At 36.8% G+C, this 27,954-nt stretch overlaps 1 protein-coding gene across 11 annotated transcripts in view; it reads left to right on the top strand.

The window, feature by feature from the left end:
- DOCK3 (dedicator of cytokinesis 3) overlaps positions 1-27,954 on the top strand; it is a 182,786-nt gene that overhangs the window by 103,635 nt on the left and 51,197 nt on the right. For 9 of the 11 annotated variants that reach the window (XM_039319619.1, XM_039319561.1, XM_039319601.1 and 6 more), the window contains 7 exons: positions 1,531-1,631; positions 1,811-1,869; positions 2,307-2,455; positions 18,848-18,933; positions 21,125-21,151; positions 21,269-21,364; positions 21,807-21,867. In XM_039319619.1, coding sequence (XP_039175553.1) covers positions 1,531-1,631; positions 1,811-1,869; positions 2,307-2,455; positions 18,848-18,933; positions 21,125-21,151; positions 21,269-21,364; positions 21,807-21,867 — 579 coding nt within the window. The remainder of the gene's footprint in view (positions 1-1,530; positions 1,632-1,810; positions 1,870-2,306; positions 2,456-18,847; positions 18,934-21,124; positions 21,152-21,268; positions 21,365-21,806; positions 21,868-27,954) is intronic. The other 2 variants (XM_039319577.1, XM_039319554.1) reach the window with 1 other exon arrangement.

Genomic DNA, 27,954 nt, shown 5'->3' with positions numbered 1-27,954 from the left:
AGATGGATACAGGAGCGGTGTCTCAGTTCCTAAGACCATAGGAAATATGTGTTTTCTGATGGTCTTAGGTGACCCCTGTGAAAGGGTCGTTCGACCCCCAAAGGGGTTGCGACCCACAGGTTGAGAACCACTGGTCTATTCAGAGAGACATTTTGGTGCAGTGGTTAAGGCACCAGGCTAGAAACCAAGAGATCATGTTGTAGTTCCGTCTTGGACATAAAGCTAGCTGGGTGACCGTGGACTATTCACTTTCTCTTAGCCCTAGGAGAGTGGTGATGAACCTATGGCACGTGTGCCAGAGGCGGCACTCAGAGCCCTCTCTGTTGGCACACGCTCCACCGCCACCAGCAGCAGGTGCATCAGGCCACCACTGCTGCCTGGAGGAGGAGCCCCGCCCAGCACAAAGGAGGTGAAGCGGCCAACTAGCAACTCAAGTAGAGTGGTAGAGCAGAGGTCACCAACCATTGTTGGTTGGTGGACTGGAAGAAAAGGGAGGGGGAAGCATTTTACATGCATGCATGCGTGCACGGGGCTGTGAGCACGCACGTGCTGCAAATGGAGCAGGGCTAGTGCCTGCGTGGTACTCACTAGCCCTGCCCCGTTCTTGCATGATGCAGTGCCTTGTATCTGCACCCCACGGCATGGCCATTTTTGTGCCTTGCAACACGGTGGCCCATTTTTGCGCCCCTGGTTTTTGCGTGCCAGAAGCGGCACTCAGAGGTGCCTCCCTGCCCCCCCATGAGGACACCACAATGCTGATGCGGCCCTGGCACTTTGTGATAAATAAGTGGGTTTTGGGTTGCGATTTGGGCACTCAGTCTCTAAAAGGTTCGCCATCACTGCCTGAGGAAATAGGCAATGGCAAGACCACTTCTGAAAAACCTTGCCAAGAAAACCTGTCTAGGCAGTCTCAGAGAATGGGGACAAAATTGAAAGGAAGGAAAAAAATTCAGAGGTAAATCTCAGTGAGTTTAGTGAATCAACTCCCAGGTAATGGTGTAAAAAATTGCAATATAAATTTTTTTAGTTTAGAAATTTTGTTTATAAAAATTCAAAAATTCTTGACATCATAGTCTCTGTAGAGTAATATATATGGGATTCCTCACCTCAAATAGCTCAAGTCTTCACCTTTTGTGTGTGGATTTATATAATTTTTATTATAATAATTCTATAATTGACTTTCAAAAATTCAGTTATAGAATTATATTATGAAATAGATCTGCTATGCATTGTTTATTGATGTGTGTGAAAGAAATGCCCATGTCATATGTACAGCACTTACATACAGAATGGACCATGAAACTAGCATCATTATGTAATGAGGGTATTTATTTGTTATAATCATTTGGCTTGGGTGTTTTCTGAGCAGATATACAAAATATAAATATATCATCATAATAAATACATTGTCATTATTTTTATCTCTGGTGCTTTTTAGAACAGTTGGTTGACATTTATTAATGATATAGTAAAGGACTAAATTGTATATGAGTTTTCAGTTAGTTGCTTCATTGTTTTTCTGTTTTGTAGGCCTGGAACTCTTATTTCAGCTTGTCTGTTTTATTTATCAATCAACCGAGCCTGCAGCTAGAAACATTTACTCCAGCTAAGCAGAAAAAGATTCTGGACAAGTAAGAATATATTAAGTTAATTTTCATTTTCAGGTGTTTGTTTTGAAAGTAAGGTAGTTGCTTTTTCCTCTGGTTCTGTTTTTATAAGATGTAGTATAATAGTAATGCTGCCAAATCTTGTTTTATTTTTTAAATTCCAATATTCCATTTTTTTCTTTGGATCTGTGTTTATATTCCAGATATGGTGATATGCGTGTGATGATGGCATATGAGCTTTTCAGCATGTGGCAGAATTTGGGTAAGTTAATCTTTAAATAAACTGAGATTTACTCAGTTTAAGATTTATAATTAATCTAATAATAGCACAGTGCTGGATAATCTTTCATCCACTGTTAAAGGAACATTCAAATTATAACACATATTGGTACAACTTCATAGAAATAATTTTTATAAAACAGGAGAATAATTTGTCCTTTGGAACTGTACACTATCACTAGATGATCGTTGCTCATACACATACACATTTCCAGGCATAACTTATTCTATCCTTCTTGGTTTAATTCTTTATGGTAAGCATCTAGCTTGATTAATATCTGACTTCATTCCTTATCTTCAGTTATAGAATATTTTCAATTAGCAGTGAAAGTAAACAAAAAAGAGTAGGAAATGGTATGCAAAGGAAATGGTGTAAATAACTGCTTGTTTTTGTTTTCTTTTGTTGTTGTTGTTGTTCAGGGGAACATAAAATTCACTTTATTCCTGGAATGATCGGTCCTTTTCTGGGTGTCACACTTGTCCCACAGCTAGAGGTCCGCAACATTATGATCCCCATTTTTCATGATATGATGGACTGGGAACAGCGAAAAAATGGCAACTTTAAACAGGTAAAATATTTTTCCAGTTCTTATAATGGTTATTTCTTACTTAAATGTTCATTTACAGAGTAGAAATAATAAGCATTTTGCTCCCAAAGTATTAAGCATATTTCAATGATCTTGGAATACTACAAACATCATAAATAAATGCTGGCTGCCAAGTACCCATATATGGGGACTCTGTGATGATCATAAGTGCAAAGGGTTGGAAGTAAGTCACTTTTTTCACCACCAATGTAACTTTGAATAGTTACTAAACAAATGGTTGTAAATCAGGAACTATGTATAGAATATACAGCCAATTGCAAAACTTCTTTCCATTTGAGTGAGACTTTTTCCAATCCCATTCTCTATTTTACTGTTTCTCAGTCACAAGCTGTTCTGAATTTTGGTTCAACTGTACAGTAAATCCAGACTGTGAATTGTATTCTTCCTCCTTTCAAGCTCTAATCTTAAAAAGGGAAAAGGATCCCTTGTCTCTTAATTTTTATTTTTGTTAAGATGAGTTTAAATTTTGTATATATATTCTGTCTCTGGAAAAAATTGGAAGAGAAACCATTCTTCTTTATGATCTCTGTATATCACACAAATATTTATGCATTACAGAAAGCAATTGTACTAAAGTTATTTATGGAGGCTTTGATTTATGTAGAATACTTATAGGAGAAAACCTTCATCGAATCATAGGACTGAAGAGATCCAATCCTATGTCCAGAGCAGGAATCCTCATATTATACAACACAAAAGACTCTCCAAGCCTTGCTTGCAAACCTCCAGTGACAGAGTACCCACAACTCCCAAAAGCTAAATAGCTACTACTACTGTTAAATAGCTGTAAGTGAAGAATATGTTAATTTAGAGTTTGGATCTCCTCTGTAAAGCATCCACCCATTACTTCTTGTCTTACCCTCAGGAGCCATGGCTCCTAGCTTCCCTAGGATGACCCTTTTAAGTATTTGAAGACTGCTATTATGTTTCCTTTCAATCTTTTCTTCTTAAAGCTAAACATAGCCTGTTCATTTAAGCTTTCTTCATTGAGTTTAGTTTCCAAGCCCCTTATCATCTTTGTCATTCTTTGCACTCTTTCTGGCTCCTCATCATCCTTGTATTAAGGCAATCAATACCCCAAGTACAATCTGACAGATGCAGCATGGAACAGAATTATCTCTTCTCATGATCTTGACACTATAGTTCTATTAATGTTGCCCAAGAGTGAATTAACTGTTTTGGCAGCAGCATCACATTACTGGCTCAAGTGGTCTACTAGTCCTACCTGATCCATTTCCTAAGTATTATTACTAGGCCATTGCTGCCTATCTTGTATCTGTTTTTCCTACCTATCTGTAGAACCTATATTTCTCAACACTGAACTGTGTTTTCTTGGATATGGCCCAATGTTCAAAACTGTCAAAATCCTTTGGAACACTGAGTCTGTTTTCTAATGTGTTAGCAATCCCCAGCTTTGCATCATCTGTAATTTTTTTGTACCCCTTCTAGTTCCTCATTGAAATAGTCAAGATCTTCCACAGGATACTTATCTCTCCATGTTGGCATAGAAGCAGTCAAGGATCACATGCTGACTCTGGTTGTTCAGTCAGCTACAAATCCTTCTACTAGTGGCTCCCAACCTTTTCTATACCCCGTACTCCTGGAACACTTCTGATGTATTCTTGCACTCCTTATAAACATTCAAAATAATGGCAACGAATTATGCACATACACTATAATTTTGAAAAGCCAAGTTTTCGCACCCCCTGGAATATCGTCTCGCACCCCCAGTTGGGAACCCCTGTGCTAGAGAGATTATCCATCCCACATTATTCTATTTTATCAAGGAAAAGCATATGGTCAACATTATCAAATATCATATTGGAAATAAGTACACTATATTCACAGCATTTTCCTGGTCTACTAAATTAATCACTTCATCAAAAAAATGTAGTAAGATTTGTCTGGTATGACCTAGTTTTGACAAAACCATGCTGGCTTCTAATAATCATTTTGTTCTTCTCTAGGTGCCTGCAAAGCCACTGTTTAATTATCTTTTCTAGAATTTCCCACTTACTGATGTCAACTTAACCGATTTGTAGTTTCCTGAATCAATGTTTTCCTTTTTAAGAAAATGGGAGCAACATTTGCTCTTCTACAATTTTCTGGCATTTCTTCCAGAACAAACTTTGTTTTAATCCTTTAACAGTTTTCAAAGATTACAATCAGTGTTCTGAAATTACATGTGCTAATTCCTGCAATATAATCCACCCAGTTCCAGATCCTTCATTCAAAATTACTCAGAGTTTCTTTCACCAATTCTTTGTCTATTATGACATTTCTCTTCTTATCCCAACACCCAATGCAGTTTATGACAGTTTGGACCAGTCCTCTTTTCTTTTGCCAAACTAGAGATGCAAAATATGAATTAAGCAGTTCAGCCTTCTCCCTATTGCAATTCCTTAGTATGATAATGATTGTGACTTAGATATCAACTCATTTTATAGGAGGCCTTCAAACTGCACATTCTCTAGTGAAAACCAGAATTGTAGCCACACAAGTCTTATGATTTTTAGTCTCAGATTCCCAAGTAGGGCTATGCACAAAGCAGAAAATTTGTTTTGTTTTAATCCACAACAAATTATTGCACTCCAAAGGTTTTTGTTGAATAATCCTGAATTGGCTTTGTTTTCATAGAATATTAAAATATGAAACACATTTTGGATGAAAAAATTCAGAAGGATTTTGGAAAATTTTACAGTGATTTTATGGGATAAATGGCAAGGCTGGTTCATGACACCTTTCTTTTGACTCCCCTTTCAGCAACTTCCCATTTAGCATATCATATTGGCCTACCCACTCCGTAGTCATTTTAGGCTCTTTCCTACCATGCTCTCACAGATATCTCAGGATGTCATATTCCACCAGGCTGCCCATCCCAATCTTCTTAGCAGTTCCTTCTCTGCTTTTTCTGAATCACCACAGCATTATTCCTCACTGCTTTCCCTTAAGTGCACCAAAGTCCCAGATCAACATATCCCACCAGACAGCCTATGCACAATCTTTCAAGCACTTTGTTTTCCTCCCTCTCCATAGCTACCACTGATTTCCTGGCCTGTGCATTTGTTCCTTAATTGCAAGGCTTCCTTACTGCAGTAAGGATAGCCTCCCAACATAGCATATCCTACCAGCCCACTTGTTCCCCATACTTTCTAGTACTTTCCCTTCCCTCCATTTCCTATCTTCTCTCAGCTGCTGCTAGGAATGTCATTTTTTTTACTGTACTTATATTCCCACATGTACCTTTGCCAGGAACAACTTTCACTTGTACTATAAGCAACTTTCTCAGTTTTGCTCAAATTTTTGTTCCTGTGCCTTCAAATATCTCTCATCTTCCTAACTCCCAGGATTTTCTTCCTTGCTCCCATTTCATATATTAATCTGAATTATATTCCTGTTTTTGTGGCATTGTCTGCCAAAAAAATGGAATACACTATGTGCTAGAGGGATGGGTAGCACATTAGAATCTGCTTCCATTTTTGCTTCTGAACTGTTATGCTTTCTTCTTGATAATGCATTATTGGAAACCTGTTTTTTTCAAAAGAAGAAAAAATATTCACAGTAACTATTTCAAATGGTTCGTTCCTTTTAACTGGAAGTCAAGCAACAACCTGCTCCAGCCATAGAAACCATCACCTACAATACCAGTATTCAAGAAATTGGAAACCCCTTAATAATGTATAGAGCTGTAGATTTTTCTATCTCAAGTGCTAGCTTCAGTTATTGTTGAGACTTCTCCAGGAAATTCTAGCCAGAAACTTTCAGCATCAACTGAAAAAAGAGAGCTAGGTAAAAGAAACATTACTTCTCAGCTTCTTTGGAATTTTCTAGTGCTAACTGTGAAGCTTGTATATTACATTACCAGTGATTTCTCAAGTTTCTTTTGAGATGGAAAGCATTTATTTTTCAAAGGATTATACATGCTGTGCTGTGGTGACTTGGCTAGATCAATAGCCTTCTATCCTTATGTTTAGCACAAACTAGCAAGTCTGTCCCAAAGGATACATTTCAAAATGGAAAACCTTTCTTTTAATGAAGGAGTCTTGGTTAATACACATACTTCGATAGTGATGTGTTGAATAGAGTAAAGAAACTAAGAACTACAAGATAGAAGATGAGCTTTTCAATTCAACCACAGAATTCCTATGTATATTCTGGTTCTAGTTTCCAGATGCCAAAAGAGTTTGGTCAGTCTTCACATCAGAGTCATCTTATTTTTCTACCTGCAGGGCTTGAAGTCTTCTTTTGCCTCCTCAAAATTCAAGAGGGCTTCCCACAGCAAATCAACAGAGTTGTAAGCAATATTTTTTATTATGATGTAGTCCCATCCCAAAAATAAGATTCTCATTCATTTCAATCACAGACTATGGTATTTTGCATATCAGTGACCCATATTATGCCAGGCAAGTACATATCTAAGTGAGCTGATAAGGAAGACTTACAGGAGTTTCCCTGGATAGTTCAACAGAGAGGAAAAGAGAATAGGGACCAGGATGCTTTGTGTGCTGAGATGTGGGATCTCTTGAATTGTTGAGTGTACTGGGGGATGTCCTGAGAGTTGCTCATTGTGGGTAAGTGCTTCCTTTTTCTGAGTTAGTAGAATCTGTATGGCAGCCTGATAAGGAGTTCACTAAGTAAATGAATAGAAAAAATTAATATGCAGCTGAAATAGAAATCCCTAACTTTTTTTGTATATAAGTGAACAGTGTAAATTGGGAGCCTGAGAATGAAACAAAAAAGAATAGAGCCTGAGAAAGAAACAAGAAAAAAAGTAAAGAAACGTCAAGAAAAAATAAAATGTTAAATGTAAAGTTGACTGGACAGAAATCTGCAGCTGTAACCTGAAATGTTAATAGTATATTTGTATTCTTACCTAAAAACACTCTGGCATATATTTACAGCAGCAGAAGAAAAAGATTAGAGCATCAAAAGGCAAATTTGCAGCCAATGAAAAAGGATGGTGATGTGTTGGTTCGACTAAATGAGGCTCTAGAACAAAAGTTGATAATAGAGTATTCCCCATAAGCAAGCAGACGAGCAAATACAGTGGGTGAGGGTATCAATAAGAAACATAAGACAGGTGATAGAGCTGCAGTTTAGTTTTTTGGCCTGCAGATGAAAAACTTTTGAGCATTCAGGAGTAAAAAAGAGATGCTGCAGAGCAGGAGAATGGATGATCGATCCTTCTGAAAGGTATGCAACTGTACATTGTAAAAAACAAAAAAGATTCATTGCAATTTAATAGTTCATCTTTAAAAGAAACTAAAGCAAATGTATGCTGATCAATGCCTCGTGAAGTATGCTATCTAGCAACAGCAAAATGGAAAGATGTAATGCCAAAATAATTATCGTCTTTCACCAGCACATGTGGGAACAAATTATACTTCAAAGAGCAGCTATAACCATATTTCTAAGAACTTTGAAAAACTCAGAAGGAATCTCAAGAAACTGGAAGATCAGATTGTATTTTCATCCTGGTCTATGGAAGAGAACCAGAAATCTTAGACGTCAACATCTAGTATATGAATGGTGCCATATGAATGAAGAAATTTAGTTTCTGGAGCCACAGTCTGATTTATTTAAATAATGGAATTACTGGCATGTGGGCTGTACTTCATACAAACTGATAAACATACGTCAATCCTCTTAAATCATTTGAAAGAAAATTTGCAAGAAAGAAAAGAAAATCAGAAAAAAGATGGAGTGATAGAGGTCATGGCCTTCATTGTGTATAATACACTAATATATTAGAAATAATGTTCTTGCAGTTACATTCCTGGTACAGAAAGACAAATATAATTTAATAGGTGTAACGGAGACCTGATGGGATGATATGCATGACTGGAATATGGTAACCAAAAGAGATAATACGTTCAAAAGGAACAGAAGCAAAAGAAAATTATTCTTATTCAGAGACTGGCAATGCTGTTGAGATCATTTCAGTTAAAATAAATTGAGGAAAAAATCAAGATAGCATTATTTTCTACTGTTTCCCTCCAAACCAGAGAAAAAAATGCAGATAATATTTTCCAAAAGCAAACTGTCATTAATATCAGGGGAGAAATCATTGTGTTACATGATTTTTTTCAGAAAATGCCTGGCTTATTATTATTATTGTTGTTATTGTTGGCAATATTTTCTTTCAAAGAGTAGACACGGACACAAGATCAGATATCTTTGATTAGATTTTAATCATTTGGAAATCCTTTTTTTTTATTAAAAATTTTTTATTTTTTAAACATACAATCATTTATAAAAATACAATAAAATTTTAAAGTAGAAGAAAAAACAAACAAACAAAAAGAAAAAAGAAACAAACAACCCCCCCACCCTCCCTCCCACCCCCAACCCCCCTCCCTTCACTTCCCAGAGCAGAATACAGGGTTAATAATAAAAAAAATATATAATAATTAAGAAAAAAGAAAAAAAAGAAAAGAAAAAAAGGAAAAAAAATATCATAATTAACCTTTAACTCCATAACCTATAAAACAATTCTCTATAATATTTAAAATTCATTCATAAAATAAATGAAACTTTTTAATTCCATACTTTTTCTGAATATAATCTATCCACCTTCCCCATACAATAATATATCTTTCTTGTGTATGATCCTTTAAATAAGCAGAAATTTTTGCCATTTCTGCAAAACTAGATACTTTAAATATCCATTCTTCTAAAGTAGGCAAGGAATCTTTCTTCCAATATAAACCTACTAGTAACCTTGCTGCAGTTAATAAATTCAACATCAAAGTAGTTTCTTTTTCATTTAAGTCAACAAAAATACCAAGTAAAAATAGTTGAGGAGTAAACTTTATCTTTTTTCTAAAAATCTTTTGAATGTTCCACCAAATCATAATCCAAAAAGCCTTTACTTTTTTACAATTCCACCAAATATGAAAGTATGTCGCATCATTATTGCCACATCTCCAACATTTGGGCTGTATATTGGAATACATACAAGATAATTTTTTAGGATCTAAGTGCCATCTATAAAACATTTTATAAAAATTTTCTCTCAAATTTTGAGCTTGTGTAAATTTAACATTTCTTATCCAAATTGTCTCCCATAAATCCAATGAGATCGGCTCCTGTATATTCTGAGCCCATTTAATCATACAGTCTTTAACCAATTTTGTTTCCTAATCTAACTCTAATAAAACATTGTATATTCTTTTTATATGAGCCGGACTTTGGTTTTTAGTCTGAATAACCAATTGTCTATCTTCTAGTGTTATTCCCTCTTTCTTGTCTACAGTCCATCTATCCATTATTTGTAAATATTGAAACCATGACTGTAGAATATTTTGCTACCTTAGTACATCTAGGGATTTCAAATGCCAATTCGAACCAGAACGAATTAACAATTCTTTATACGAAATTTTGTCAAAATTTGTCCCCTTAGACGTTCCCTCAATTGCATGTCTGGGAATCCCCCAGATAGGTATTTTATAATTTAATCTATAATAATACTTCTTCCAAACACGAAGTAAGGCATTCCTCAAAATATGTGATTTAAAAGTCCGATCAACTTTCTTATTAAAAATTAAATATGCATGCCAACCATATATTAGATCCCAACGTTCCAAAAAAAGAATATCCATATTTGTTAAATTAAGCCAATCACTTAACCAAGTATTTGGAAATCCTTGTTGAGGAGGTGGAAGTAACAGGAATATTGGGGGAAAAGTTACCGTGTAATGTTGGAGCTCCAAATTCTTGATTTGAAGGAAATGGAAAACCGAGCATTGTCTAACATATACCCCAGATTTAAGAAAATGTATAGTATTTTAATAACTGAGAGCGTGGCACATACAGTACCATGACAGGAAATGCTGATGGGGAAAGAAGCTCCAGGAATGAAGAAGTTATTTAAAGCAGTTACAAAAATTCCAGTTAGAAGAAACCAAATGGAAGACAGCCAGGATAACCAGTATGGCTATGCAGAAAGCTTACTGAATATTTGAAAGTAACTATAGCATATTGTTCTTAGAAAATGAAAAATGGCAGATCAGAAAGAAAGCACACAGAATGATAGTCCAAATATGCAGAGCTGGAATCAGAAAAGTGAAAGCTCAGAATCAGCAAAAGGTTAATGAAGGAATTTAAGAATAACAAAGGACATTATTTCTCAGAATATTAAAAAAAAATCAAACCAGATTCCAAATAAAGGCATCAACATTCAAACATGTAATAGGCAAGGCTACTCAAATTTGATTTTAGTTCCATCTTCTTCATCATAGAAGAATGTGTTGCACCAGGAAATTTCTGAATATCAGGGCAAAGGGTCAGGATTGAAAACTGAGACTAATGCCTCTTTACTTTGAATAAGTTTAAATCTCTAGGAGATTTGGTGAATTGGTAAAGTACCATATCAATGGAGAAAAGCAAACATTCCTGTCTTTAAATGGGGAAAAGGAATGTCTCGGAAACTAAACATCAGTCTAACATTAGTCTCAAGAAAACGAGGAGAAGATCAAGGAGTTGCCGATCTGTAAGCATGTTGAAAACAATGCTGGAGTTACCAGACATTAGCATGGATTTGTCAAGAACAAATCTTGCCACACTAATCTTATCTCACTTTTTGATTGGGTCATTTCCTTAGCAGTGCCACAACAATTTATCTTGACTTCAGCAAAGCATTTGACAAAATATGACACACTATCATATACTTTATATGTTTTATATATTATAAGTCTGGATTAGATGACATGACAGTTAAGCTAGGTATATAGCTATATAGGAGATACCTGTGGTATTTATGAAAAACATCTTAGAATATTAGCTAATTGCAAATTGAATATGAATCACCAATAAATAGTGACTACAAGCCAGGCAAGTATAATTTCAGGCTGCACCAATGTAAATATAATTTCCAAATTACAGGAAATAACCATTCAACTTTATCCTACTTTGATCACTCTCACCTTGATTACTGTATCTTTTGGGGGGACAACATACTTAAGAAAGTATTTTATGAGATTGGAACAGGTTCAGAGAAAGGATGATGATCAGAAACCAAGTCCTATATAGAGATTGAAGGTGATAGTTAATTTTAGTCATTGACAGTATAGGGTGGGGTATGATAGCCATTTTGAAATACCTGAAACAATGTCACATAGAAGATTAAGTTCTGTTCATGCTCATTCTAGTATACAGGGGTCCCTAACTCTTGGACTGTGGCCCAGCAATGGGCCACAGCCTATTTGGAACTGGGCTGTGCAAGACGGGCCAGTGTGGCACGCAGCTCCACTTGTGCAAGCGGCACTCCAAAGGTTTCTCTTTTGTGCATGAGTGGAGCTTGGCATGCGCTCCGCGCCCCCCCACACAGCCTGGTTTCGCTCTCCCCCTCTAGCTGGGCGCTAAGCTACCTACTCCCAATGCTCCAAAAGCAGAGTGGTGCGAGCAGAGTCTGATGGGACAAGCGTGACTTGCTCAGTTTTGCTGACTCACCGAGGCTCCCTGCACAGGACCCCCTAATCCGGTTTTGGAGCATCAGGCAGCCTTGGTGAGTCTGAAGGAGCACAAGACTGCACCCCACCCCCCAAAAGACTTCTTTTCTCCATGCCAAAAGCTTTTGCAAATGGATGAAAGACTTTGGGGGGAGTGATCTTGCGCTGCTTCAGGCCTTCCATCCCTTTGCAAAAGTTTTTGGCGTGGAGAAGCCTGAAGGAACGCGAAACCACTCCCCAAAGGCTTCTCTTCTCTCTTTTGTGAGTGGAGCTGTGGTAGGTCTGTATGCACACTTGCCACCCCATTACTTGCATAGCCCGGTTCCTCTCTCCCTCCCTCAGCTGGGCTGCCAAGCCACAAAGGTTGGGGACTGCTAGAATAATGGATTTAAATGACAGAAAGTTAATTTCAGTTAAAAGTTTTAAAAGGTGTCCTAACAAGCAGTTCAATAGTGGAACCAATTAACCACAAATGAACTCTTTCATTCTAAGTGTTCATTATCAAACACTTATATCTCACATAATTTAATACATTTTTTCCTCTTGGTATTTTCTGGTAGCAATTCCTTGCCATCTCAAGAAACTGAGATTTCCAGTTTTGAATAAAGGTGCCATAAAATAATGCATTCCTTCAAGAAATATTTCACAGTTCTGAAGTTAGATGTGGATATCAGATCCTAGATCTCAGGTGCATACAGTGACACAGCATACTGCTGTCGGTGAGTTTGGTTTGTGACTTCAAACCAAACAAAAATGTATTCTTTAAGTTCTGTTCACCTTGCTTTCTCTCACTTCCTAGGTTCAGCGTTGGTTTTCATCTGTTAAACTTTTGTATTTTTATTTTTGTACTCTAATTTTTGAGCTTGTCTTTTCCTCTCAAGCTTAAAAATGCAGGACCATTTTTTCCTCCTGCAACCTTCCATAATCGTAACAGATATAAGTAAGTGGGATTTTCAGATCTTCTAGATCTTCTCTCCAATTTCCTTGGTCATAAATGTAGCTTTCCTATGCAAACATGCAAAGCAGACTGCATATTCACTGTCTGTGATGGCCATGCCAGGCTTGATTTCCAACATTGTTCCAGGTGGTCATATGAACTTTTTTTTTCAAAAATATATAATTTATATTTATATTATACAAATAAAAATAAAGAGAGTAGGAAAATAGAGGAAAAAGAAGGGGGAAAGGAGTGTAGGTAAAAAAAGAAAGGAAAGAAAAAAATAGTACTTCCAATTTTTTGGGTGCAGAAAAATACAAAATAAAGTGGCAATCTCAGCTTTTTACTTCTGCACATTTAGTGAGTTCTATCCCATTTCTCTAACAACAAACTAATCAGCAAAACAGAAAGTCAAAATTTCAATTTTTTTCTCTTCTGAGCCATAAGTGTAGAAGAGGTTTTTAATTAGAAACAAAACTAGATGGATTCTTGTCTTTAATTAAAACAGTTAATTTTTTCCATCTCTGTTAGCTCCACCACTTTTTCCATCTGTTCTTCTATTGTAGGAATTGACATATTTTCCCACTTTTGCGCATACAGAATGCTCGCTGCAATCAACATACATAATAACAAAGTTCCAAATTTTTCAAGATCCTTGTCCAATAGTCTCAGAAGAAAAACTTCTGGCTTCAGTTTTATATTTGTTTTAAGGCTCTTCTGAATCAAAGCTTGAATCTGGCCCCAATATTTTTTCGCTTTATCACAAGTCCACCAAAGATAATAAAAAGCACCTTCTTTACAATTATATTTCCAACAGAAATATCTTTGTCAGGCATTAGATACCAGCAATATATCATTTTGTAAAAGTTTTCTTTCAGGTTATAATTCAGTATAAATTTGAAACCATTCATCCATATAGGAACTTTTGTCTCCTTTAAAAATGTCTGACCTTCTATCCCAGGACAAGAGAAGAATCGGTATCCTTTCTTAGTTGGTTTGCTCTGGTACTCGCAGCACTGAATTATTCTTTGAGTCCATGTCTGCAACAAATGTGATTCAGGTTTCTTGAAAACCTTTCTGAAAGTTCTGCATACCTTTAAAATGATTTTTTTTTTGAGTTATGCTTTGTGCATTCTTTGTTTTATTTATTTGTGAGCAGCTTTTTTTAAAAAAATATTCCTGACTTTGAAAGCTTTCTCAGTCCCAGGTTATTTTATTGGGATTTCTGGATATCATTCCTCTGTAATATACTGTATTCTTTTTAAAAATATTTATATTTGAGAAAATTAACTATGGAACATACCAGTTTCCATCCTCTACTTTCAAGTAGCAATGCATATTTGGAACCTGTGCTTTCAAAATCCATGTTGGCACCTATTGAATTTTAGACTAATTACTTTCTTTTTAGATTTCTGTTTGTTTTTCCATTAAGAAACACTTTTTCACACAAACTGTTTCCACATATAGTGCTAATTAATTTTGTTATCTCACTTGCTAATGGTCATACATTTCACTCACTCATACACAAATACTTGTCTACACTGAAACATTATGCCCTTAAGCTGTGTTCACACTTTGATGTACTGTGTTCCTTTCAAACCTGATTAAGCCTCTTAAACTTTCTTTACATTTCTTGAAAATCAGATGGACTTTAGAATTTTGTATCCTATTTTTGTCTCTGTCCACAAGACGCTGTTCACAAGTTCATAAAGTTTGCTCATTGATTGTGAAATACCACTGAACTGAAATCATCTTCCATTAGGGACTAGAATACTAGAATAATGGTGATTTCTCTAGCATTTTTCAATAGAGTCACTCTTTTTAATATGTGCAGGACGAGTCATCAAATTTTCATATGCCATAATTATCTAAACCTGTGATAATGGCATTGATCGTGATGTTCTGCCTTGTCTTCTCTGCTTTAATTTATATCTGTCCTCCACAAATAAGTTCATTATTTATCCATGTAAGTGATGCACAGAGAACAAGAGAAAAGGTAAGTTGTATATATGTAACTTTGATACTTTAAATAGTAATTTTCTATTCACTCAACTAGTTGCTTCCTTTCTCATATTCTTGTTATTTTCATATATTTCTATACACTATATTGATAAACAAACTGAAGAGAATAGATAGTAGTACTTCTAGAATCATAGAATATAATATTGGGAGGAATGAAGGGGATCATGCATAGTTATGTTTAAACTTTTGTGAATCCTATTGAATTGCATATATATGACCTGAAATATGATCTGTTCTCCACCCAAGGCCTAAAACTAGATAAAGAGAATTCAGTTAAACAAATGAGTCAAAAACATTATTTTTGTTAATTGATTTATTGAGGAAAATGATCCAAAGCTAAATATATGTGTGGCAAAAAAAAATAAAAATGTTTTTTTGTTTTTCACATTTCTGAACTGCCCATCTTCCTCTGAGCAGTGTACAATAAAACATCAAAATATCTCATGGGAGCTTACCAGAGACTTTTGGAGAGAACAGGATCAATTCTGTAGTTTTGCTGCTCATTGTGAAATGTTTATGGCAAGGAGATTACTGGAGTTTCCTATTGATCACACCAAGGTAACTTGGTGCTAAGCTTGCTGAAGGAAACAGCAGCCAAACAGGCAATACTGTTCACTGAGGGGAACAGTTCAGTGCAGAACCACTATTAAGATTTCTTCTATACTTAAGAGACACTTTAGGGATACCACTCTTGGATTCCTCTTCGGAATCCATAGTGGGAGAACCCACACAAATAAGAGCAGCTAGATGATCCATGACATTGAAAAAGACAATACAATAAGATGCAGAACTTTAAATATATGGAGCATGAAGACATCAAATGTCCAGCTCAGTCACAGACAGTACCTTGAGGCAAATTTGCCAGCTCCCATCCCCAGAGATCTGAAGAGGGGCCATCCATTATTTGAGTAGAGCTCAGGCAGATAAGAACAGGCAAACTTTCTTAATTACTCCTGCTATTATTACCTTAGATTCCAGGCTTTCAGCGCTTGTAAACTATGGGACAACTACTAATTTTATTTATACAGAAACAGTACAGAAACGTAAGTTGCCTACTCAAGGCCTAGAATGCCCAATGATTATTGAAACTATTGACGGACTGGACAGGTCCTACACCACACAGTTCCTTTGCAACTGACAATCAAAGATTAGACAGAATATATACCTATAATTATTACAAGTCAGTTCTGTAACTACATAATTACTACATTTTCAAATTAAAACAGCCACCAAGTCATTTTTTTTAAGGATGAGTAGGCTAAAATTTGTCCATGCTGATGCACAGGACTGGTCAACAATTATCAGAAACATGTAGTTGCAGTTATTGCTGCCCAACAGTCCATGCCAGTTAGTGAAAGCAGAGGTTCACATAATTTTGCCCCACACAAAAATGCAACTTTGGGTTATTCTCCTCAATAATGAACAAGTATAATGTTTTTGACTCATTTGCTTAATTGTGTTTTCTTTAATTTTAGGACTTGGATGGAGAACAGATCATATTTTGTATAACTTAAATATAAACTTACCTTGTAAACTTAAATTTTGAATATCTTTTAAATTTTAAATTTAATTTTTAAATATAACCTAAGATGGAAAGGCTACCATTTCACAAGACAATTTATGGTTGAAAAGCTAACAGCATTAAGAAATATTTTCTGATGTTCAAGTGAAATCTGTTTCCTTATGATTTAAATCCATGATTTCTTGCCCAGTCTGCTGGAACAACTCTGAACAATTCTGTTCCTTTTTCTACATGACAATTCAGACAATTTCTGAAGGCCACTATTGTGTTTCCACACAATAATTTATTCTCCAGGCTAAACATGTCCAATGCATCCAACCATTTCATATCAGGTTGGTTGTTGTCTTCCAGACATGTTGCAGTTTGCCATTTCTTTCTTAAAATCAGATGCCAAGAACTGAAGGCAATTTTCTAAGTGTGATGTGACCAACACAGAATAAGGAGGAACGATTGTTTCTCTGATCTTATACTTATATAGGATTGCATTTGCTTTTTTCACAGCTGCATCATATGTTTGCTCACATTTAATTTTTGATTCACCAGGACATCTGCTACTCAGTATGGTTCCTTCACCCAAACATTTAATTTATTCTATCCAAATATAGGATTTTTCTCCACCAACATTTATCTTGATTGTTTTAGCTTGTCAAGGTCTTCCTGAATGTTAATATTGTCCTCTAAGATATGTGCTATCTCTGCTACTTTTATATCGACTAACCATATTTTATAACCTTATTTTTTAATTCTCTTTTCTAAGTCATTTATTCAACAGCATAGGGCTTAGAATGGAATTCTGATGTACCAATTAACACTTCCAACTTGATGTTGAGCTGTTGACATATATCTAATAGAGCTATTGACATATACCTAATAGATATGATTGTTCAGTCTACTATACTAATTATAGTATAATCCAGCCCACATTTTGTCTTGTTCTCTACCAGTATATCATTGGAATCTTTACTGAATGCTTTGCTGAAGTTAAGATATACTATATCTACCACATTCCCACGGTCAGCTAAACTAATTGTTGGTCACAGAAAAGTGGATCATATTGGTTTGGCTATGATATACATTGAATATATGAGAAATGGCAGCTTTCTCCCCAAAATATCACATTTGTGTATAGTCACAGATAGTGGTGGGATTCAGATATGTGAACAACTGGTTCTCTATGTGGTTGCCACTTCCGGAGGTCCATTCTGGGGCTGGGCAACAAAAAATTAGCTACTGGTTCTATCGAACTGGTGCGAACTGGCTGAATCCCACCACTGGCCACAGAACCTATCTACACAAATATTGCTGATGATTACTTTGTGCAGTCTGTCTTGTTATAGTCTTTCGCAAATATGTAATATGTTTTTTCTTCAAACCTTAGAAATGTTTGGTTTTAAGAGCTATATAAAAGCAAAAATGTAACACATTCCAAGCCATGACTAAAGCTATTGCATCTACCGGTTTGTTATAAGAAAACTGAAGTGCAGTACAAATTAAAGTGTAATAAGGAAAATAGCAGAGTTTTTCTAGCCATCCATCAGATCTTATAGGCAAGACATAAATCTTCCCCATGCACTAGAGAAAAACAAGGCTGTCCAACTGAAAGCAACAAAATCTTCTTTTTAAAAATGTTATTACATACACACAACTTGCATTATTGGAAAAGCAATGAAATAAGAGAAATGGCAAAAAAAACCATTGGTAAAGCAATAAAGGATATTGAAGATGGCGTGCTTGATAGTCTTATAATGCTATTAATGAGTGTCTAGTAAATATCTGTGCAACAAAAAGAGCTATTTTTTTCTTGTGAATTGTCTATTAATAGAACACCATATTTATTCAGGGAAAAATGAGTTTTATTTAATGACCAGTTTCTCAATAGATGCATAATACATGTGGAATATATGTGGAAGAAAATGTGTGTTTAGAAAAGCTCAGACAAGATTTAACTATATAACTAGACTAATATTTTTAAAAGTCTTGGAAATGCAATTACATAGCTAAGGAATTATTATGAAGAACTAATTATTTTTGATCAACTTTAATTAGCAAGTAACTTTAATTAGCAGTCTTGGAGAATGGTTTTGCTTTACATTTTAAATAATACACTGATTTTCTAGAAAGTTGTTTATTCTACACTAAATGCATAAATAAGAATGAGTAGTGATATTTGGAAAATGAAAAAAGGCCATTGTCCAGTCAAAAAAATTGTGACAGTGCTTGCTGCTCAGACAAATGAGGTATATTATTTTTCATAAAACCTTTTGGAGCTCTTTATATTAAGAAACAGAAATCATCCATATTGCCATAAAATAATCTTCATGCAGAGTAGGAGAAATATCATGAAATATCATTTTCACATCCTTCTTTATATTTAAAGTTTACAAACTAAGCTACTCTTACAAATTCTTTTTTTTTTTATCCAGGTGGAGGCAGAATTGATTGATAAGCTGGACAGTTTGGTATCAGAGGGGAAAGGAGATGAAAATTACAGGGAACTTTTCAGTCTGCTGTAAGTCTTATGTTTAGCATTATTAAAACTTTACATATCTATATAAAAGTGATTGGAAGGATGATCTAAACATAAGAACTGTTCTTAGAAATGAATAATACATCAGAATGAATGGCCCTCTGGTTTCATAAAAAGTACAACAAAAACTTCAATATAAAGTAGCATATCCATTTTATTTAATAATTGCAGAAAATTGAATGCCTTCATTTTTCCGAAAGGATGTTTTGATTTCTGTTTTTTTCTTTACTTTCTGTTTTGAGATGCCATTTTACAATTGGAGATATCCCTATGTTTTGACAAAATGAGTACGGGAGTAGGGAAGAAGTCTTGCCTGCTGTTCCCCAATAATTATCCTTTCAGTGTCTCAGACAGTGCATATTGAGTATCTTCTTATAATCTTTATCTTCAACAGGATTTACTAAATTATTTGTGAAATACATGAGCTTCATTAAGATTGCACAAATATAGTTTGGAGTGTCAATGAAAGTACATGACACGAAAAATGAGGTTAGGCAAACAGCTCTGAATTACCATAAGATCTCTGTTGTTATTAATTTTTAAAATAAGCACACCATGAATTCTGAAAAGAAACTGGCATTGTTCCAAAATTAAGACATGAATTAAAGCAGAGGTCCCCAACCTTTGGGGCACCAGGGACCGGTTATGTGGAGAAAGTTTTTTCCGCGGACAGGAGGGGGCATGGCTTTGTGTGCTGCCTGCATTCTGTGGATGGGGCTTTCCTTGTTTCTATGGACTGGTTGCCAGCATGCTGCGGCCCAGCATTGGTCCACGGACCGGGGGTTGGGGACCCCTGAATTAAAGCACTAACTATTAAAATATTCATTACATTGCTTTGACAACCTAAATTCTTTCCTGATCATTCAGAACTTGTCAAAAGACCATACAAAGGAGTTTGATTTTCAGATGATTTACAATTTAACTGAGATGCCTTTACACGATTAAATATTAACATTTTAAAATCAATATTAAAATATTAAATTTCAGCAGTGTTTCAATATTAGTGTCATAGATAACACAAACTTAAATGATTAAGATATAAAATGTTATTAATTCTCTGAACCAAATTAATTAAATTGAAGAGTTCACTTCTGAAAGCTCAGATTTTTAAAAATATTTTTACCGAAGCCATCCTTACCTGCAGAAAATGTCAGGTCAGGTTATTCTTGTAGTCATAGCCACTTCATAGCCACTATTTCACAATTTAAATACACAAACAATATATAGATGTTATAGAACTTACATTATTGAAAAATAAAATATTATATTGAGCCCTGGTGGCATAGTAGTTAGAATGCATTACTGCTGGCTACTTCTGTTGATTCCTGGCTGCCAGTAATTTGGCAGTTTGAATTTCACTGGCTCAAGGTTGACTCAGCCTTCAATCAAGGTCAGTAAAATGAGGACCCAGATTGTTGGGGACAATATGCTGACTCCGTAAACCGCTTAGAGAGGGCTGTAAAGCACTGTGAAGCGGTATATAAGTCTAAGTGCTATTGCTATACTAGAAGCACTGAATTGAACTATATTTCCATTCAGTATTTTCAGTTGCTCCATTGTTTATAATACTGAATATTATGAAAAAGAACTTTGTATCTTTTTAAGGAGAGAAGACATATAACTTGTAATTTTAGAAAAGAACCAAGCAGAGGAATGTTGAGTTTTCCTTTATCTCCCATTAATAATAATGTGTAAAAGGAAACCAGGCTGTTAAAGAATATGGTGGTGGACACTATTAAAGCTGACACTAGGCAGAGCATAGAAAAACCTGAAAGAAATAGTGCAAGATCCGAAGATGTGGAGAGACCAAGCCCAAGAGTTGGACTCAACTGAATGATAACATCATCACAATACTAATGCTCACTTTCTAATTTGAGCACCAACAGTATCACTGGGCGTGGGGGGCGGGGGGGAGGCAGAAATCAGCCTGATGAAAGCAATCTCATAATATGATCCCTGCTTTTTCTCAGCAGTACATTATTTCTACAATAAAGGAAATATATGTTTGTATGTCTGCAAATGTATGCAAACTACCCAGAGTAACATTCACGAGTAGCAGTAGTGTAAATGCAATCTCTAGACCAGACACAGTATTTTCTTGGTATGAAATAATAATAGTGTATCATCTTAGTTCAATCATTTCCTTGTCTTTGCTTTATGCAACGTGGATCAGAACCCAGCTGTTTGGGCCTTATCCCAGGTAAGATGATTGTTCAGATTTTATATGGAAGTGTTTAGGTATTTTAAGTGTTCTCAAAACTATTCACAATCAATAATATTTTTGAGTAAGTCTTACTGATTGTTCACTTTCACACAGCCTGCTAGAAAAGATAGAACAAGAAACTTGGAGGGAGACAGGTGTTTCTTTTGTTACATCAGTTACTCGTTTGATGGAGCGCCTCCTTGACTACAGGTAATGCAATTATTCACAGTTCATGGACCTCTGATACATATGCAAGTAATGTTAGTAGTAACTAATAACATAATACTTTTCCCCAAAGATTTTTTCATGCTTATAACAGTGTACGCACAATGAGTATCATGAGTTGTACACCAGTTTTTTAAGGATTTAATATATAATCACTTTTTTGTATTTTCAGAATAAATGCCTCTCTAGTATATTATATAAATGATATAAAAGAAAAAGAAACTAGAGAATTAAGACTCTCTAAGGAATTTCTTGATGATTTACAGAATCAAGAAGTAAATAAAACTGCTAATCTTGCTAAAGTTACATAGTCAAAGTTGTGGAAATAACTTTATGGATTAATTCTTCAGAACTGCCTATATTTTTTTTAATTCCGTAATGGAAGAAAGTTTGAAATTTGAGCATATCAACTTTTCCTGTGTTTCAGAGACTGTATGAAAGGAGATGAAACAGAGAACAAGAAAATTGGTTGCACTGTTAACTTGATGGTGAGAATCATCTTTGTGACACGACAAACATTATTTGCCAGGATCAAAAACTCTTTCTTTCAATTCTTGTAATCTCATACTTGTGTCAGTGAAAGCATTTATCCTCCTTATATTTTGTTGGCCTACAGAAATAAAAAAATCAAGGATGAAAACTTCCTAGAATCCATATGGATCAATATAAAAGGAAAAAAGAATGACATTGCTATAGGCGTCTACTACAGGCCACCCAACCAAGCAGAAGAAATATATGAACTTTTAACCAAACAATTAAAAAATGTATATAGGAAATATACCATAATAGTAATGGGAGACTTTAACTACCCTGATATCAACTGGGAGACAAACTCTGCAGCAAGTGGGAAATCAAACAGATTCTTAATCAACCTAGCTAACAGTTTTGTCATCCAAAAGGTAGAGGAGGGAACTAGAGGAAAAGCTATACTGGACCTAATTCCTACTAATAGAGACGAAGTGATAGAGGGTGTTGAAGTTGCTGGAACTTTGGGTCAGAAGTGACCACATCATATTGGAATTCAATATAATGCAAACACAAGCAATAGAACATAATCCAGCCAGTGTCTTAAACTTCAAAAGAGCTGATTTTAACAAACTCAGAGAGAGTCTAAAAAAAATTCCATGGATGAAAATCCTAAAGGGGAAAACAGCTCTAGAAGCGTGGGAAACTCTGAAAAATATGATCATAAAAGCCCAGTACAGCACAATACCACTGAAAAAGAAAAACAAGCAATTCAAGAAGAAACCAGCATGGTTGCACAAAAATCTCTTTGATAAACTAACAGACAAAAAGGACAAGTACAAACAATGGAAAGAGGGATATAATAATAATATGTCCAACCCCCTGCTCAGGCAGGAAACCCTACACCATTTCGGACAGATGGCTGTCCAGTCTCTTCTTAAAAGCTTCCAGTGTTGGAGCATTCACCGCTTCTGGAAGCAGGTTGTTCCACTGGTTAATTGTTCTAACTGTCAGGAAGTTTCTCCTTAGTTCTAGGTTGCTTCTCTCCTTGATTAGTTTCCATCCGTTGCTTCTTGTCCTGCCCTCAGGCACTTTGGATAATAGCATCAGCAGATAGTCAGAATCTCCAAAGATGAAGTCAGGAAAGCAAAGGCTCAGAATGAACAAAGACTTGCAAAAGAAGTCAAAGATAATAAAAAAAAGTTTCTTTCAACATATAAATAACAAGAAAAAAAGTCAAGGAAACAATAGGTCCACTTAAGAGAGAAGATGGCAAGGAAGTAACAGGCAGCAGAGAGAAAGCAGAACAGCTTAATTCATTCTTTGCATCAGTCTTCACGCAAAAAGAAACTGTAGCCCAACCTACCAAAAGACAGACTAGGAATAAAAATTACAATAAGCAAGAAAATGGTTAGAGAACACCTATCTGATCTTAACGAATATAAATCAACGGGACCTGACAGATTACATCCCAGTGTTCTGAAGAAACTGGCAGATATTATTTCAGAACCATTGTAGCATATCTTTCAAAAATCCTGGAATACCGGGGAATTACCTGAGGATTGGAAAAGAGCTGATATGTTCCCATCTTCAAAAACAGGGGGGAGGGGGGAAACAGACCCAGGAAACTACAGATCAATCAGCCTAATATCAATACCTAGGAAGATACTGGAAAAGATCAATCAAAAAACAGATCTGCAAACATGTAGAAACAAATAAAGTTATAATTAAAAGCCAGCATGGTTTGTTAAAAAACATGCCAAGCCAATCTTATTTCATTCTTTGATAAAGAACTAAATTAGTAGACCAGCAGAACGCTGTGGATGTAGTATGCTTAGATTTCAGTAAGGCATTTGACAAAGTAGACCACATTTTACTTCTTGGTAAGCTAGAAAAAGGTGGAGTAGACATCACCACCAGATGGATATGTAGCTGGCTGACAAACTGCACTCAATAAGTAGTCCTTAATGTACTACATTCACATGAAGAGAAGTAAGCAGTGGGGTACCACAAAGCTCTGTCTTAGTCCAAGTACTCTTCAATATCTTCATAAATGACTTAGATGAGGGAATAGAAGGAAAACTCATCAAATCTGAAGATGACACTAAGCTAGAAGGAATAGCCAACACCCCAGAAGACAAGCTCAGGATCCAAAAAGATCTTGACAGACTTGAACAAAGGGCCCTATCCAACAAAATAAAATGTAATGTGGAGAAAAAGAAGGTTTTACATATAGGCAGGAAAAACCAAAGGTATGAGTACAGATTAGGTGAAACCTGGCTCAAAACATAACTGTGAGAGGGACCTTGGAGTCCTAGTGGACGATCACATAAATATGAGCCAATAGTGTGCGGCAGCAGCCAAAAAAGCTAATACAATCCTTGGTTCATAAACAGAGGCATAGAATGAGAATCATGTGAAGTATTAGTATCACTTTATAAAGCCTTAGTAAGGCCTCACCTGGAATACTGCATCCAGTTTTGGTCACCACATTACAAAAAAGATATTGAGAAAATGTGCAAAGAAGAGCAACTTAAGATTTAAGGGTCTGGAGGTTAAACATGAAAAATGTTTGCAGGACTTGGGTTTGATTAGTCTAGAGAAAAGAAGAATTAGGGGGGACACGATAGTAGTATTCTACTATTTGAGGGTCTGCCATAAAGAAGAGGGAGTCAACATATTTTCCAAAGCGCCACAAGACAAGACAAGAAACAATGGATTGAAACTAATCAAGGAGAGAAGCAACCTGGAATTAAGGAGAAACTTTCTAATAGGACAATTAACCAGTGGAACAGCTTGCCATCAGAAGTTGTGGGTGCTTCATCACTGGAGGTTTTTAAGAAGAGACTGGACAGTCTCTTATCTGAAATAGTATAGGGTCTCCTGCTTGGACTAAAAGACCTCCAAGATCCCTTCCAGTTCTATTCTGATTCAAATTATTCTTTTTATTGCTCCAAACATTGGGGTTTTCTCCAGTGACTCTTGCCTTTGTACTATGTGCTCAAAATATCTAAGTTTTAAGTTCATTAGTACTATCCTGTACAAAACCTAGAGCATCTAGCAATAAGATGGCACTCGAAAATGAGCTGCTAAGGGAATGTCTGAGGCAGCAGCAGAACTGGAAGGAAGATCAAGCAGAGGAAGTGCTGTGCCAAGACAATACCCTGCATGAGATGTATCATTGATAGATAGCTGAGATGGCTGTCATTGAGAAATTCTACCAGGGTCTGAAAAGAGCTGAACTAAAAGACAACACCAAGGGACTGATTATAGCAGTACAAGAACAGGCACTAACACCAGATCCATAAAAGCAGGGATTTACCACACTAGACAGAAACCAAGGTGCAGACTGAAGAGAGGCCTCAGAGACAGTCCAACACATAGTGGCATGTCCTTGTGGAAGGCAGCCCCACAACAGTCAATTCTGCAGAAGAATTCCTCAACAGAATTAAGACCCTTAGGGTGGAGGATGATGAGAGGATGGTATTGTTCGACGTTACCTCCCTCTTCACCTCCATCCCCCAGGACTTAGCTATTTCAGCCCTGGGAGAGCACTTGAGGAACACAGAAGGGAGCCACCACCAGGACTCCCTTCAGACAGACGACCTCTTGCGATTAGTGGAAATATGTTTCACCACCTATTTCACCTTCCAGGGTACCATCTTCAAACAAGTTAAAGGGACACCTATGGGCTCCCCCATTTCTAGCACTATAGCGGAAATAGTACTCCAACAGCTAGAACACAGGACTATGGCCTTATACCAACCCAAATTTTGGGTTTGGTAGGTGGATGACACGTTTGCAGTTGTTAAAAAACAACATGTAGCTATCTTTATGAGAGCACTAAACTCGATCTGCTCTGATATCCAGTTTACAGTGGAGGAAGAAAAACAAGGTCATCTAGCCTTCCTGGACGTGTCAATATACCACCAGTTGGATGGGATGTTACTTACAGGGGTGTTTCGTAAACCCACCTACACGGACAGAATACTCCACTATAGGAGCAACCACCCGTGTCTCATAAAGCTAGCTGCATTAGAGCATTGTTTAAGCACGTGGACTCCCACTGCAGCACTGAGGAGTTTAAGAAGAAAGAAAGGCAATACCTTTTCCGGATTTGTCAACATAATGGGTATCCTTTGAGGTTTATCAGACAGTACGGTCTTACACCCAAGTCCCGGAACAACCAAAAGAGAGAAGAACCATCATTACAAAAAATGTGTGTCTCTTTACCATATATTAATAACGTCTCGGAAGCAACAGCCAGACTGCTGGCCCCCTATGGAATAGAAGTGGCCCACAGACCCAATCAGACATTATGATCCAAAGTCATTCGCCCAAGGACCCACTCCTTGCCATGGATAGATCAGCAGTAATCTACAAAATCAATTGTAAGAACTGCGATGGCAATTATGTGGGTGAAACAGCTAAGCGTTTAAGATCTCGCCTGCATGAACATCAGTTAGCTATAAGAAGGGGCGAACAGCATTCTCAATTGTGGATGCATATAGCACAACATGGCCACCAGTTTGACTTTGTGAATGTTCGCGTTATGTCTGAGGATGCCACTAAGGGAGGCCAGCTACTGAAAGAGGCATGGTATTCCAACAAAGACGCAGTTAATCGTCACATTGACTTACATCCAACGCAACAAGCATTGAGGAAATGGGATTTTAAACACCATGCCAATCGTTATAAGCGGTTTGAACAATGCTTGTATAGCTGTAAATGTGATGGGATACCTGGCCTCCATCCTGAACAGATAGATGGAACTTTGGCTAACCCTCAACACTCCAGGGGCACCCCCGTTTCGCCCGATCAACACCAATACCATTCTAATGAACGTCTGGGGAAGCCACCACTGCTAAACACATGTAATCATCCACCGATGGAAGACCTCCCCCTTCCCCAATATCACCACAATAAACCCCCACCCCTGGAACTTAACAACAACTATGGAGAGTGTAGAGGATCCAGCATGAAGAGTTTATAGCCCGACACTGTGAAGAACGTCGACGGAGATCAAAAGAAAAAAGGGGGGGAGGAGAAGAACGAAAGCATGGCTCAATTGCCCAGGCATACGGTGAAAGGGAGAGACATGGTGTTCTGCCTAGACCCTCTTCAGACAAGGAATACCCCCACCAACGATCTAGCCCCCCCCCGGGATGAACACTTTGAAATCCCCCCAAAAATGAGCACAAGAGAGGAGAGTGAGAACGCAGGGAATCAGAATGCAGAGATCCGAAGACCTGGCGTCCGCCTGAATGCCGCTCCTACTAGCAATGGGGAAGAGCGTGTGATAGGGAGGAGGGGGGATGATGAATTGAGAGGCAGAGTAAGCACCCGATCACGCAGCAAACAAATGGAATGGTGGAGAACTGTCAACACGAAGATTGCCAGGACGGAGGAGGAGGGCATAGCCCCCAAACATGCAACACCCGTATGAAGGTTACTCATGACAGTGGAGGCATGAGAAGAGAGGGTGTGGAGCAGAGATTGAGAAAAGCGTGGGGGGGAGCGTCTGTGATCCCAGAGAGGCTTGTAATACTGATAGAGGAGAAACGGATGCCCCCAGGGTGGAAAATGAAAACAAAAAGGAGATGAGGGTCAGTACTATGGAAGGAAATAAGGATAAAGGGGTGGTGGAGGAGATGAATGTTAGTAATGGAATGGTGGGAGAAATGATCCGGAAGAACCATAGAAGGAAGCGCAAGGAGAGTAATAAAGAAACATCTGGAACACTAATTAACCGGCCGGGACCGGTGACGCGGTCCATGAGCCGGGTGCAAATGCCAGCCAAACCCATTTAAGTCATCATTGTTTATTGGCTCCTTAGCCCTGATGATGTTTGGAGTTTCCAAACGAAAGCTTGGCAGCTTTTAAGTAAAGTATATTTTTATATTTGTATTCTCCTGGTGTTCGTATTTTATTCGTACCATATATATGTGTATATATGTATATATATGTGTATATATATATACCATGAAGCCGAAAACACCAGCCTGAAGATGACGAATGAGACTTCGTCGAAACGTCGCCAAGACACTTTCAATTTGACGCAGGAAAAAACCCGAATAACCAAAGACCTACATATATATATATAAATTTGA

This window comes from Crotalus tigris, unplaced genomic scaffold (genome assembly GCF_016545835.1).
Source record: "Crotalus tigris isolate CLP2741 ecotype Arizona unplaced genomic scaffold, ASM1654583v1 scf7180000017601.7605149639:7615979, whole genome shotgun sequence".
Lineage (NCBI taxonomy): Eukaryota > Metazoa > Chordata > Lepidosauria > Squamata > Viperidae > Crotalus > Crotalus tigris.
This window is presented reverse-complemented; position numbering and strand designations above follow the sequence as displayed.